The sequence below is a fragment of the Leucoraja erinacea genome, chromosome 5 (assembly GCF_028641065.1).
Source record: "Leucoraja erinacea ecotype New England chromosome 5, Leri_hhj_1, whole genome shotgun sequence".
In the NCBI taxonomy this organism is placed as follows: domain Eukaryota; kingdom Metazoa; phylum Chordata; class Chondrichthyes; order Rajiformes; family Rajidae; genus Leucoraja; species Leucoraja erinaceus.
Window position 1 is genome coordinate 54,800,485 of NC_073381.1, and position 16,216 is coordinate 54,816,700.

At 41.3% G+C, this 16,216-nt stretch overlaps 1 protein-coding gene across 4 annotated transcripts in view; it reads left to right on the forward strand.

The window, feature by feature from the left end:
• ptprk (protein tyrosine phosphatase receptor type K) overlaps positions 1-16,216 on the forward strand; it is a 570,756-nt gene that overhangs the window by 442,561 nt on the left and 111,979 nt on the right. For all 4 annotated transcript variants that reach the window (XM_055635637.1, XM_055635639.1, XM_055635640.1 and 1 more), the window contains exons 12-13: positions 3,125-3,398; positions 6,522-6,558. In XM_055635637.1, coding sequence (XP_055491612.1) covers positions 3,125-3,398; positions 6,522-6,558 — 311 coding nt within the window. The remainder of the gene's footprint in view (positions 1-3,124; positions 3,399-6,521; positions 6,559-16,216) is intronic.

Here is a 16,216-nt window from a genome sequence, read left to right on the forward strand (position 1 = left end):
ACCCCCCTAAATTTATGGTGGGACTTCCTCAACTAAGCAGATCATCTTACCATTCCAAATTGTATGAAACTACTTTTCACCTTTTTCCAGATCTAATGAAAAACTCCTCCTTTCCCCCCTCCAGTTTATTATTACTGATTGATCTATTTCAATTATCTAATTAAGAATTCTTCCACAGGCCTCTGTGCATCTACCTGACCTATTCCTCTCATGATTTTGTACACCTCTATAAGGTCCCCCCTCATCTTCCTGCACTCCGTGGAATAGAGGCTGAGTCTAAACTTCTCCGTATAGCTCACACCCTCTAGTCCTGGCAATATCCTCGTAAATCTTTTCTGAACCCTTTCAAGCTTGACAATATCTTTCCTATAACATGGTGCCCAGAACTGAACACAATTCTACTCGTCCTTTCATAGACTCAACACAATGTTGAAAAAAGGCCACTTTGTCCTTTGAGATGATTTTAATGTTAATTAGTGTTAAACTAGTCTCAACTACGAATCTGAACTACTTTGGGCATAGGTGACAATTACGATTGAGGTCAGAAGCAGGGAAACATAAAAATAGAGCTGATTCAGCATTAAAACTCATTCACTGGATATTGGCAGAACCTTATCGGATGCTCCACCGTAAAAAAGATGTCAAATGTCAAATAAATAATTTGAATCCAGCGTGTGTCTAAATTTTAACTAAATTTATACAGAAACAATTTTCATTACTTGAAATGTATCATGGTGGCCATGAAATCTTGGTAATTGACATGCTTGGAATTAAACTAACAGTTCAGTAATCTTATTCAGTGATGTGGTAGCCAAAATATTCTTTAATGTTAATTTTTTAATGAATTTTTGAAGTATTCAGTCAATTTTATAGGTATCCTGAGAAACAATTTGCTTCAGTACATTTACTGCACTTAATAGGAACTGCCAAAAATGAGTGAAATGACCTGAATGAATAATGAGGAATTTCAAGGACTTGTTCAGTTACAATGTGTTTAAAGTAGCATGAACTTATATCAGTTCTGCAACATTTACAGCAGCATAATTGGATTGTTTGATTCATATATTGCTTAATCAAAACACAAGTAGAAATGTTAAAGTACACAGACTGCTTTTCATAATGTCTAATCCCCATTTCCTGTCTCTCTGGAGCAATCACCATTTGCAATCAAAAGAGAGAAGGCAGACAACTGTTCCAGGATCAATGGAGCCCTTGGGTCACCTACTACGAAACAACCACGCTCCGATTTATTCATGCTGAGATGTGGAGAACCACTTTACAAACAATTTTCAAAGTTCCATTGCTTATATAATGTTCTTTTCTACCACTCAGTGATTTTTCCATCTCTATTTCCTTCACTGCAAAAATGTACAGAATGTCTCAGCAAAATACAAGCATCATGTGAAAATGGGATTGATTTTTTACAGCATAGAAGAGACATACTGTGTGGGAACTTTGATGCAATGCTAAGTTAAAATAGCATTTATGCATCTAAATCAATGTTCAGGTTAGACAGGGTCCAGGAGTATTTAAATAGTCTGTTAAAATATTTTTATATGAGTGCAATGTTTGCTGCAGAAATCTTGTATGAGCTACTCCCTTCCAACTATCAAGCAATATATCAAACTAACACTTAAGTGTCCAAATGAAATATTATTGATCCATTATTTATAGGTTCCTTTGATTTATTTTGTTGTTTAACACTGCTGGCTAATTTCAGGGTTTATGTGGCATTTTCAGAATAGAAGAATTTGTGGTTTCTGAGAATTAGGTTCTGTTGGTACAGCCTTTTCGTTCTCCCAGCCTATTTTATCAAGATCATAAGTGCCTTTCGGGCTTGAAGATCATAAGTGCCTTTCGGGCTTGGGGTACCAGCAAGGAAGTTGAGAGAAAGAATAACAGAAAAAAAAGCAAACAGCTCTGGATGCAAGATTAATCGCAGTCCTACTGTGATTGAACTTCATTGAGAAGTAATGGACGGGAGATTCTCATTTTATCAAGAAGCTACATCACCTACTGCAGTCAGAACTCGAGTAGGAGCAACAGGTCCTTCTGCCGTTTTACAGGACCCTAGTGAGACCACACCTGGAGCATTGTGTGCAGTTTTGGTCTCCAAATTTGAGGAAGGACATTCTTGCTATTGAGGGAGTGCAGCCTAGGTTCACAAGGTTAATTCCCGGGATGGCGGGACTGTCATATACTGAGAGAATGGAGCACCTGGGCTTGTATACTCTGGAATTTAGAAAGATGTGAGGGGATCTTATTGAAACATATAAGTTTATTAAGGATTTGGAAACGCTAGAGGCAGGAAACATGTTCCCGATGTTAGGGGAGTCCAGAACCAAGGGCCACAGTTTAAGAATAAGGGGTAAGCCATTTAGAACGGAGACGAGGAAACACTTTTTCACACAGAGAGTTGTGAGTCTGTGGAATTCTGTGCCTCAGAAGACGGTGGAGGCCAGTTCTCTGGATACTTTCAAGGGAGAGCTAGATAGGGCTCTTAAAGATAGCGGAGTCAGGGGATATGGGGAGAAGGCAGGAATGGGGTACTGATTGGGGATGATCAGCCATGATCACATTGAATGGCGGTGCTGGCTCGAACGGCCGAATGGCCTACTCCTGCACCATATACAGTTCATTGGCTATATTTAAGAGGGAGTTAGATATGGCCCTTGTGGCTAAGCGGATCAGGGGGTATGGAGAGAAGGCAGGTACGGGATACTGAGTTGGATGATCCGCCATGATCATATTGAATGGCGGTGCAGGCTCGAAGGGCCGAATGGCCTACTCCTGCACCTAATTTCTATGTTTCTATTGTCTATTGTCTATTAGAGAACCAAAATTACTATTTGGGGTCAAAGTCTCTTCACATAAAGATTATTTGGCTACTGTAACTTGACCCCAGAGTGTCGATGAGTGGTAGGATCTGGACGTGTTGATGGGAATATGAGGAAAATATAATGGGATAGGGTAAAATGAATGATGATCGGCATAGACACAGTCGGCCAGAATACCTGTTACCAAACTGTATCTCACTCAGACTACGTTGAAAAAATATCAGTTGTATTTGTAAATGGAACTAATTTGAAAATAACTAATTTTGTAAATATCTTCTCTTTCCAAGTTCCTATCAAGTTGTTGTCGAACAAGTGAATTCCCACAGATCTAAAAGGGAGGCAGGAATGGCAGAGTGCTTCCAGATTCCAGTTACCTATCAAACGTCCGCAGCTCGAGGTTCACCATACTATTACGCTGCAGATTTTCCTCCCAGCGGAATTGCTGAACAAACCCCTTTTACAGTGGGTGACAACAAAACCTACAACGGGTTTTGGAATCCTCCTTTGGACCCCAGGAAAGGATATCACATACACTTTCAAGCTGTGAGCAGTGTTGAAAAGGTGAGTGGTGAGCTCTGTGATGAGAATTTTGAATCCTGTCTCATTGTTCACTGGAATTTCAGCGTGAATTCTGTGCCTGCATGCATTCTGGCCCATAATGATGAGCAGCAGTTTGAATGCCAATGAGAAAATTCTTGAAAGCGCTCCAGTAGGATGAAGCAAAATTCCACAAGATAAAATGGGAAATGTTTGCAAGGCTGCTCTCTATGCTTGCTTACCTTGCAATTGTGAAGCCAATAAACATGTTTTGTCCTTTGGTTGTGGATTAAAATTATAAATGTATCAAAAGAAATAGTTGGTGGTTAAAGTTTTCCCCCCTTCCACACACTAGCAAGTATGGCGATCTAATTAAATGAGTCTCAATGAATGTGGCCTTTTTGCTGTTCATTTGTTCATTTAAGCCTAATTTATTCTCTCCACCAGTTACCACAAAATGCCAAATTATGGCACTTTATCATTTCCCAATACAATTTATTTTATGTATCCTAGGTATTCACATAAACTTATGGTTCTTTGGATGGGAAAGTACCTTTCACCATTTGATATTTCAAGACATGACTGACTTTATAAGTCACAAATGATGAATCTTGCATTCAATAAGGCACAGACGTAATACTGCGCATGTTTTGCTCTCAGTTAATATTTTAAATTGCAAAAAAGTTGTACAATGCTGGAGAGGGGTTTAAAACATTGACTGTTGCATTTGTTCAAGAGGAAGGGGAAAATGAGAGAGATTATTCCAATATTTCTGTTTGAATTCAAACACTCCTACTAGCAAGACTTTTCTCTCTCTCACTTTCTCCATCCCTAATTTTCCTAATAATTCCCTGTGCATGCAGATCTAAGGGAAAGAGAAAAAACACAGAATGGCATCATAATTTTTGTTTGGATTGGGGATAAACGTGGTCACCCCGGGTGACTTTCTGATCAGCAAAAATTGGAGAGTGCGTGTCAACTGGCTTTCAACATGACAGTCATTCGTGCAGCTTTAAGAACTGCTCAGCCCAAATTTAATGTAACATTAATCCTGATCTCCACAATGTAATTCCAAAACCAACTGTTTAATTTTAAACATATACACATACTTTATTAAAAATAACATGTCCAGAGAAAAGGCCAAGTGTTCCAGTTTGGTGTAGTTCATTGAAAGTAGCATGACTTTGCTTTTATTTTATACATATTGAGCACCATAATTATATTCCTTACACGCTAGCTAAATAATTTACCATATTTTTTTCATTATGTAGGTGTCATGTTCTTAAGACAATGTATTAACTGACCTGTAGTATTGATTTTATGAATCCGCAAAATCTGTTGTTTTTTTGTATCATATATTTGTAATGAGCCACAATTATGTCAATAAGCGAGTTCGGTATTCTGAAAAACGCAAGGAATCATGATATTTGTCAAAGGTCATTCGCCATAAAGAAAAGCAAACAAGACGCTGGCTGTATAAACTGTGTATAAATTCATATTTTCATTCATAATTTATGGGTAAAAATATATTTAATCTGAGGAACGGGGGTGCCACGTAGCGCTAGAGCGGGGTGTAACAACGATAGATAGGAGGAAGATGCGAGTACAAGACAGGGGAAAGCACGCACAATGACCCGCGCCTCATCCGCAGCCAGGATCGAACCTGAGCCCTCGGCGCCGCAAGCATTGTCAAACCGCCACTGGACCACCCGTCCCCCCCACCCCCCACCCGAGTGTCCCATCCCCACCTGGGGGGCGGCCGGAGATGATCGGGGCGACCCCAGACCGACAGGACACCGGCGGCTCCAGGCCCACAGCCAGCGCGGAGAAGAAGCGCCAACTCCAGCCCAACCCCGCTCCAACTCCAGAGGAACCCGCTCCACGATGGGTTGGGGACCGCCAGCCGCAACCCCCGCTCCACCCAGCGGCTGCCGGCAACCCACCCGGCGCCTGCGAAAGCCGAGCCCCAGCCATCAATGGGGACACACACAAAGCGGTGCAGCAACTCAGCTGGACAGGCAGCATCCCCAGAGAAAAGGAATGGGTCGAGACCCTTCTCCAGAGATGTTGCCTGACCTGCCGAGCCACCGCAGTAGCCTGTGTGCATCTCCGCCGATGACCGGCGCTCAGCCCCCACCGGCACCGAGGGGGCCAACCGACAGCCACTGGACAAGGAGAGAGGCACAGTTGATGGACTCCGGCCCCCTGGGGAATGGCCCCCCCAGGAGCCAGAGCAGAACTGAGCTGGAGCCAGCGCCTCCTTTCCTGTACCAGCTGCAAGCTCGGGCCGGCGCTACCCCGGACAGGGACGGGACACCCGGGAGGGGGCGAGGACGGTCCAGCAGCTACTCAACAGCACCAGAGACCCGGGCCGGACCCCGACCACTGACGAAACACAGCAACACGATCTCGCTCACTTACCGAAGCATACAGCAATAAATACGACTAAATTATCGTAGCCTTGTACAAAGGAACAAAAAATACAACAAATTCATAGTTTGAAAGCAGTATTTTCTTACTTGGAAGAATCAAAACTGGAAAATACAGATGAAATGAAAGCCTGTATGTACACAGCTGCTCTGTTGCCAACAATGTTTATGGCGAGTGACCTATGACCTGGGCATGTGCGGTCGGAATACCAAACTCGCTTATACCACATGCAAGAAATAGGAAATTAAATCTGCATTAGAGTAAATCTGAACAGAAGTTGCCTCTTCCAGTTCCCATCAGGTAGTATTTAAACCACAAATGGCCGCAAACACATCAAAATAGACGTACACAATATTGTTTATCATGTACATACATTGGTCCAATGTCTTGCCAAACCTGACAATTTGGAGTTGTGTTGTTTTCACTCTTTTGGCTGCTGCACTGTCAACCTAGCCAAGGTTGCTAATGAGGATAGTTACTCATGAAAGCTGGTTTTCATTTATCTTAAAACTTGACAGATACTATTTTCCATTTGGATCACTAATGCACTTTCTTATCTAAAATATGTACACAAAGCTGGTCCAAATACCTGATTTAGTAAAACTATGTGGAAACTTTTTTTTAAATGAAGTGGCCGTTAGTCTTTGGATTGCTGAATACTTTTTGCCTGAATTTATAATTATTCATAGTTACTACTATTTAAATTTGCTTTTATAGGAGACAAAGACACAGTGTGTGAGGATTGCAACAAAAGGTAAGATTAGTGTCTTGTTTTAATATCCTAACCTACTTCAAAGTTAATTGAATATAACACTTTTATAACAAGTGTACATCAAATTATTGTTTTTTCTCTGACTCATTTATGCTTATCCTACTGGGAGTTTGCTTTGATACTGTTCCTCATCCAGAGAAATACCATGCATTAGTAAAAAGGATTTTAACAGAAATTAAGAGCAGATTACTTCATATTATTTCTGCTATAAATCTTTTTTTTTACATTGAACAGATGGAGTATTAATAGTGAAAAGCTGGTTTGCGGGTTTTATTCGTAAAGCTGTCTCAACCTTTATCATGTGTGGAAAGATGGGTATTATATTTTTTGGTGTCTGTAATGAATAAACGCATTATACATGTACATGGAGGTTATCCCAGTAAATATTCTTAAATCTCACTGGGATTTAATTTTATATTTTAATCATGCTTTTATGTACTTATCAGGTCTGAAAATTGCTTACAATTCTAAGATAGTTCAAATATATAGCATCATTGTTTTAAAATAGCATTTTCACAAATTACAATCAACACACTAAATAAAAACGAATTTAAAAAAAATCTAGTTCTGAAAATTCCATCCAGTCAGAGCTAAACAAAATAAATATTGTTGTATTATGATATGGGAATGACTTCACAAAGACCAAGTATTCCATTTTTGATCTTGACCTTCGATCATTATTGCTTGAGTCTGCTAACTGTTCTGCTATGCAAGTATTATCAAAAGAGTAGTGCAAATTTTATAGACAAGCAAAAATACATCCACATATTACCTGTCATGGCCATTGGGAAACACGTGTTCTTCAAGTTTTGATGTGATAGACTAGCTGGGGCACTGTCTACAAAAAACTTTTTGATTTTACTCTTTGGTAACAAAGAGCATCGTCATCTTACAAGAACGTTTTGCAAGATAAATTTTCCTTGTTTGTAAACAGGTTATATGTTTATACACAATTATGTTATCACATTACTGCAAATATCAGGCTTATTATTTATGTGACATTCTATTTTAAGTTATTACCAGAAATATATTAGACAAACTGTTTAATTAGATGAGTAGTGGTTTCACTTTACTGGAATATTAATCTATTCTTGCACTTTCTTAGATTATACCTTTATTAGTGCTGCATTGCTCCCGCCTCTACATTACTCATTAAAATTCCATCAAGATGACAATGCCCTTTTTAAAAGGAGTCGTGAATAATTTAATTGAGAATTTATGTTGCTATAGATCACAGGGGTTCTCAAACATTTGTACATTGGTCCTGTTCTCCTCCTCCATTCGGAAAAAAAGAATATGATTTTTGTTCAGTCAGTCAGCAGTAATTAGAACCTTGCCTTTCGCTTCTAACAATTGTTGTTGATTGTGCAAGGGGTCATGAGGCGGAAGGAAGAACTGAACACAGAGAGTGGTGAAGTTCACAATCCAGTTCATTGGCTATATTTAAGAGGGAGTTCTGTGGCAATCTATGGAGAGAAGGCAGGTACGGGATTATTGCAATGATCATATTGAAGTGCGGTGCAGGTTCGAAGGGCCGAATGGCCTACTCCTGCACCTAATTTCTATGTTTCTATGTTTCTATGTATTGGAAGTAAAACAATATAATTCTTCTAAATTGCAACGGTCAAATTATTGTCACCATATATTGAAGAATAAGAATAAAGAAGTACTGACGAATAAATATATATTTTTTGTTTTTGTATTGTATTGTATTCAAATTTATTCTCAATTAGAGACAACAAAATGAACCCTTTACAGTCAGTATCATAAAAATAAATAAATAATAAATATTAAAACATATTAAAAAAATAAAATAGAATTTAAAAAAATAAATTAAAAATAAGCACAAACACAGATTGGCACCATTGGCCAGCCTCCCTCCATCTGGATCAAACATAGTTGTGGAATTTCCTCCTCAGTTCTTGAAGTTGCTTGTCAAGTTTCTGCTAAGAATTTGCAAACCAGATAGGAAATGTTATTTTGATTCATGCATTGAACTTTACTTTGTCTTCAAACTTCTATCTCACTGAGTTACTCCAGCACTTTGAACCTTCTATTTATTTTCTGAACCGACTTGCAATAATTAGAGGAATAAAAAAAACATAATGCTCTTTACTAGTGATGAGGGAGTCATATGAAAAAGGCAAGTGATCGTGTGTCTCCTGCACTAATCAGATTGAAGAATCCTCAGTGAGACATGTAGAATCTAAATTAGGAATTGCAAGTTTGAAGACAAGTTGATATCAAATCATGTGGAGAAAAAAAAATCAAGGGAAGGAAAGAAAAGTGGAGTTTTAACAGAGAGGGTAAAAAAATGTGTTTGTCTCAAACAAGAATTTAAATATAAACCAATGAGCTTCCACATATTTAAAAGAAAATGTTCTACGCCAAAAGGAGTATTTTGCGGTAATTAAGTACTATGCTGCTGTTAAATATTTAATGACACCATTTTAGATAAGCTCAACCTTTTTATTCTCGGGTACTTTATGGGTATTTTTTAGTTTAGTTTAGTTTAGAGAAACAGCGGGGAAACAGGCCCTTCAGCCCACCGAGGCCACACCGACCAGCGATCCCCACACATTAACACTATCCTACACTCACTGGGGACAATTTACACTTATACAAAGCCAATTAACCTACAAACCTGTACGCCTTTGGAGTGTGGGAGGAAACCGAAAATCTCGGCAAAAACCCACCTGGTCACGAGGAGAAAGTACACACTCCGTACAGACAGCACCCGTAGTCAGAATTGAACCCGGGTCTCTGGCGCGGCAAGCACTGTAAAGGGCCTGTCCCACTTAGGCATCATTTGCGCTTCTGGCAGATGGCACACATGCGCACTGCCACTGCAACTGGTTGGCGTCGGCCACTCCCTCCCTCCCTTTGCATGGTGGGAGATCTGGCTGCCATTGCTGTCCATTCGCCGCGACCGCTGAAAACCAACGCAGAATCACTCGCTGGAGCTGGAGTAACTCCCTGGAGTAACTGTTGCTGCTTGGTTTCCTGGTCCTCCAAAAATATTTGAAATGGAATTTAAACAGAATTTAAACACCACCACCAAACCTTGAAAAATAACAGCCTATTGCATTTTAGCTGTTTATTTGTTGTGTATATATATATATGGTCTATGGTATATAGACATAGTGAACTTTTATCTCCTGTTCTGTATTATGTTTACATATTCTGTTGTGCTGCAGCAAGCAAGAATTTAATTGTCCTATCTGGGACACATGACAATAAAACTCTCTTGACTCTTGATTTGGACAAACAAAAAAGGGTTCTTGGGGAAAAAAAGAGCTACCTTAAATTTAATAGCTTCTGGTTGGGTACCTATAGTAGGGTGAAGACTATTCCATGCTTTAATTGTGCGGCGGAACTCCATGGAGCAGCCAGCATCTCTGGACAGAAGAAATTGGGTGACGTTTCGGGTAGAGACCCTACTTTAGATTTCCTCTGGTTTTAATGTTTTAGTTTAATTTAAAGATACAGTGTGGAAACAGGCCTTTCAGCCCACCGAGTCCATGCCGATCACCGATCACCCGTACACTAGTTCTATCCCACACATTTGCGACGTAAGTCAAGTCAAGAGTGTTTTATTCTCTCATGTCCCAACGAAATCCTTACTTGCAGCAGCACAACAGAATATGTAAACATAGTACTCTGTAAACAATGTTATCAATGAGAAAACAAAACAGTGTATATTTATAAATGAATATAAATCTATACACATACACACACAATTTCCCTCCTTGCATTAATAAAGTTCTATTGAATAGTATCATGTGTGTAGGAAGGAACTGCAGATGCTGGTTTAAACTGAAGATAGACACAAAAAGCTGGAGTAACTCAACAGGTCAGACAGAATCTCTGGACAAAAGGAAATTATTACATAGAAACATAGAAAATAGGTGCAAAGGTCATTTGGCCCTACACCGCCATTCAGCTGTAAAAAAGTTCCTGCAGGACATGGGATCACTTAGAGATTTACAGACTATTCAGAAAATTTTAGGGAACTTTATGTTACTGCCCCATTCTTTTTTTTAGTAACCAAAGTTTATGAAAATGGATAGTTTCTTTTTTTTTAGTAACCAAAGTTATCAATGTATAATTTATTGTGTGTTGGAAAATAAAATATAGTGGCACAGCTGGTGGACTTGCTGCCTCACATGCCAGGGATCTGTGTTCGATCCTGTCCTCAGGCACTGTCTGTGTTGAATTTTCACATTCTCCCTGCAAGCGTGTAGGTTTCCTCCCACATCCCAAAGATGCATTGGCTTTGTAGGTTAACTTGTCTCTGTAAAATTGCCCCTAATGTGTAGGGAGTGGGTGAGGAAAGTGGGATAACAGAACTTATGTGAATGGGGAGACAAAAATGCTGGAGAAACTCAGCGGGTAAGGCAGCATCTATGGAGCGAAGGAAATAGGCGACGTTTTGAGTCAAGACCCTTCTTCAAACTGATGTGAGGGTGCAGGGGGTGGGAAGAAGAAAGGAAGAGGCGGAGACAGTGGGCTGAGGGAGAGCTGGGAAGCGGATGAGTAAGCAGGGACTGCCTGAAATTGAAGGTCAATTTTCATACCGCTGGGGTGTAAACTGCCCAAGCAAAATATGAGGTGCTGCTCCTCCAAATTACGGTGGGCCTCACTCTGGCCATGGAGGAGGCCCAGGACATAAAAGTCTGATTCGGAATGGGAGGGGGAGTTGAAGTGCTGAGCCACCGGGAGATCAGGTTGGTTATTGCGAACCGAGCGGAGGTATTGGGCGAAGCAAAGCTTGGTCTCCCCGATGTAGGGCAGCTGACACCTAGAGCAGTGAATGCAATAGATGAGGTTGGAGGAGGTGCAGATGAACCTCTGCCACACCTGACAAGACGGCTTGGGTCCTTGAATGGAGTGAAGGGGGGAGGTAAAGCGACAAGTATAGCATTTCCTGTGGTCGCAAGGGAAAGTGCCAGGAGAGGGGTTGGTTTGGGTGGGAAGGGACGAAATGACCAGGGAGTTACGGAAGGAGTGGTCTCTGCGGAAAGCCGACGGGAGGAGATGGGAAGATGTGGCCAGTGGTGGGATCCCGTTGGTAGACAAAGCTGGAGAAAATCAGCGGGTGAGGCAGCATCTATGGAGCGAAGGAATAAGTGGGGGTGGGGTGGTTGTCGGGAAAAAGAAAGGAAGAGGCGGAGACAGTAGGCTGTGGGAGAGCTGGGAATGTGAGGGGAAGGAGGGAGAAAGCAAGGACTACCTGAAATTGGAGAAGTCAATGTTCATAGCGCTGGGGTGTAAACTACCCAAGCAAAATATGAGGTGCTGTTCCTCCAATTTGCGGTGGGACTCACTCTGGCCATGGAGGCCCAGGACAGAAAGGTCGGATTCGGAATGGGAGGAGGAGTTGAAGTGCTGAGCCACTGGGAGATCAGGTTGGTTATTGCGAACTGAGTGTAGGTGTGTGCGAAGCGATCGCCAAGCCTGCGCTTGGTCTCACTGAGGTTGATCATACGCTGAATAATCCAACCAGAATTTTGGAAAGAAATAATAGAAATTGCAATCTTTGCAACGTGTAAAAGGAGATGAGATACTGTATTGTAATTTTGCTGCATGTCATTGTGGTATATATCATATCTTGATTGGTGAATATGTTTAGTTTGTGACTTTATTTGAAGCAGAAATAATATGTGAATGCTTCATTGAGCATAATTCCGACTGGTAACTATGCACTTCGTCCGAGCACATTATCGCACGCATCATGCAAGCCATCTTAAATGACCACCTAAACTGTCATTTGGCAACCTAAAAAGCAGCCAAGGTTGCCCGGCTGTCAACAGAGAAAAAAAGTTAAGCGAGAGCCCTGACTTGGCACATGGGTGGACCACTGGTTAAATGTAAACACAATTGTCTTCTAACCCATTGGAATGAGTAGATAAATGTGATGGCTCTGAAGGTGATAAACTGTCTGACATAAGTGCTTTAATGTTGTAATTTTAGCTTTAGAATTTAAAATAATAGCAATCATTTTTCATTGCATTTTTGATAAAAAGCAACAAAACAATTTCCAAAATATATTTTTATGTAGATCTTAATAACATTTTAAGCAGAACAACTTATTAATGTCTAGGCATAGTTTTTTCCTACACATATCATGATGCACAATGGAAGTAAAAAATTACGTATTGGATTTTCTACACCTTAATGTCCATCAAGTGTTATGTTTTAGCTGTTAACTAAATTATGACCAGTGAGCACATGAAGATTTGAAATCAAAGTAGCAATGTGTGTAGTTTGCACGGGCAGATCATAGAGGAAGTGGCAAAGAATAGAATGTTATTTTTATCCTTTTCTAAAATTTGCAATTTGACCTTGATTTTCAGAATTTGTATCAATTAATCAGTCTAAAGATGGCTGTACCGTCAAATAATTAATTCTTGTTTAACATTGACCATTTTTTTCTCTTCTGCTGGATCTCCTTTGTTCTCTGATGCCAAATTAAACTCTGGCCAGATCTTTGCTTGTCCTGAGGACTGGCCCGTGGCCCTGGAACAGAAATAAAGCAGGATGTGTTGGAGTATTGGGAGAGAACATCCACAAAAAACAAAGGTTGGAGGATATTTTCCTCAGTAACGAAGAGGCAGCTGGAGAACATTGCTGGAGGATAATTGCTTGATACATAAAGACAGGCAGACACCAAGAAGGGACACGGGATTGAGGAAGCAAATGAAATAGGTGAAAAGGGACATTTTAAAACAAATTAGAAAAATAGTTAAAAATCAGTTAACATTTTGAAGGGGGGAAAGTAAGCGCAGTGTTGAGGAAACCCCATAGTTAGTACTTAATGAAGGATAAAAAATTGGTAAAAGTAGAAGTCACCCCCTGCATCACAAAAAAAAAGGGTATTAGAGTACCTGGATGGTGGAGAAGGAGAAATGAAAGGTCAAGCGTGACATAAAAACATAGAAAATAGGCGCAGGAGCCAGGAGGTGATCTCCCACCATTGCATGATGTGCTTGTACAAGAGTCATCAAAAGCTAATGTGCAGGTCAAGAGAGCGATTAAGAAGACAAATGTATATTTTAATTGGTATTACAAGATTTAAATACACAAGTAAGGAAATCTAACTACATTCATACAGTGGCTTGGTAAGATTACACCTGGAATGATGTGCAGTTTTGGTTTTCATCGCCCAAAAAAGCAAAATTCATGTGATTGCTTTCATAGGTGGCAGGTTTGCCTCAAGAAAATGCATTGTGTTGAATATACTTGCATTTTAGACATAGGAGAGGAGCTCTCCGAAAATAAATAGCCATGGACATAGTTTGGTGCATCGGCTGTTTTCTAAATAGAATTATGGAACAGTTTCCACTGGATGATGGGTGTCAAATATAATTCCAATATTTTTTTAAAAGGCAGGCAGACAGAAATCAGGGAGCTACAGACCAGTTAGTTTCAAGTCAGTCGGAGGGAAATTATTAAGGTCTTTTATAAAGGAGGCGATAACTGGAGACTTAGAAAATATATATGGCAATAGCCAACATAAATTTATGAATTGTATTTTACAAACCAGTTACAGATTTTGAGGATGTAACTGATAGATAATGAAACTCAATGGATAAGTCTCACATAAGTGGCTAGTGTGCATAATTAAAGCATGTGGGATTGGAAATATGTACTGGCATACATGTAACATTTGTTTACATATCATGAAAGAATGAGTCTTCCCTAAGTGACAATGACCTGTGGAATACTGCAGAAATCTCTGCTTAGGGCTCCAACTATTCACATTTATACCAATAATTGGATTGAGGAAAGTAAATGTAATATTTTTGAGTATCCTCATGGCATAAAACAAGGTGAGATTTTGAGGAAGACGACGTCAAGGCAATTTGAATATGTTGAGTGAGTGAACAAATACATGGTAGGCGCAGTAAAATATGCATTGTGAAATGTGATATTATCCACTTAAAGAGAGAAAATAGAAGGCAGAGTGTGTATTTGGTGATAGATTGAAAACATTAATGTATAAAGGGATTTGCGGGACACTGCACAGCAGTGACTAAAAGCAAACATGCAGGTTTAGCAAGCATTTAAAAATACATTGGTAAGTTCTTTATTGTAAGAGATTTCACGTGCAGGATCAAGAATTGTTTCTGCAGTTATGTAGGGCCTTAGTGAGTATTACAGGTGCACAACCTTTTATCCGGTGTTCCGGAAACCGAAAACCTCCGAAAACCGGCCATTTTGTCCAGGACGTCGTCCGCACACCAAAGCTCGCGTTTGCCGCTAAACTTGACACGAAACGACCCACGGTCAACCCAGGTCTGTACTACTGTAGCGGCTGCCTCCTCCCCGGAGACCTGGGAGACACTTAAACATCTGTAAATCATTGCTTAAATGTTAGTCTGGAGGGCTATTATGTGAAGGGGGGGGATGAAGGGGGAAACTTTAATTCTTAGTCCCCTACCGGGTCGGAGAGGCGGGGAGCGGGCAATGCCTTACCGGGTCGCCGTGCAGTAAGCTCCGGAGCGCTGTGGCTTCCGACTCCCAACATCGTGGAGCTGGGGCTGCGGGTGTCCGGCCGCGGGCAGCGCCGTTTGTAGCTCCGACCCCGGCAACTCTACCCCTGGCGGCGCGGCGCTCCAAATCCAGCGCTGCCCACGGTCGGACACCCGCAGCCCCAGCTCCGCGATGTTGGGGGTCGGCGGCGGAGTTTACCGCATGGCGACCCGGTAAGGCATTGCCCGCTCCCCGCTGGTATCCCAGCGCTGTGGCCGCCGACTCTCCCAACATCGCGGAGCTGGGGCTGCGGGCGTCCAGCCGCGGGCGGTGCTGGTTGTAGCTCCGACCCCGGAAACTCTACCCCTGGCTGCGCGGCACTCCAAATCCTGCACCGCATGCGGCCGGACGCCCGCAGCCCCAGCTCCACGATGTTGGGAGTCGGTAGCCACAGCGCTCCAGAGCTTACTGCACGGCGACCCGGTAAGGCATTGCCCACTCCCCGCCTCTCCGACCAGGTAGGGGACTAAGAATTATAGTTTTCCCCTTCACCCCCCCCCCCCCCCCCCCCCCCCAGACTTTTCAAGCCGCCCGCGCGCTACCTACCTAATCTACGCTAAAAATCTTCCATTCCGAAATACGAAAAATTCCGAAATCCGAGAAATGTCTGGTCCCAAGGCTTTCGGATAAAAGGTTGTGCACCTGTATATGTATTTTTGTTTTACTTTAAAGTGGATAGATTTATCACGGTGGGAGTAAAACAAAAGTTCATCAGATGGATGGTGAGTCTGATATATGAGAAGAGAATTGAGTTAGCTCAGCTTATATTCACTAAGGTTATATTCACTGAGAATGAGAAGAGACCTAGTAGAAACACAATTCTGATAAGGTCAACAAACCAGTTAAGAGGAAGGTTTTTTTCCCTGCATAGCGTGTCTAGATTAAGGCCATGTTCTCAAAACATGTCAGACCTTTGAAAGTAAGATTTGAACCCATGTAATTATTTACCAGGAAAAGGGATGAACGCTGGAGTCTCCGACTTTGAGGCACAATTTCAGAATAAGGGTCTGAGATGAGGAAGTGGTGGTGAATGTTTGGATTGCTTTACCCCTAAGGACAGAGAAGCCTCAGTCAACTCAGAACAGGTAGAGTGCTAGGTATTAAA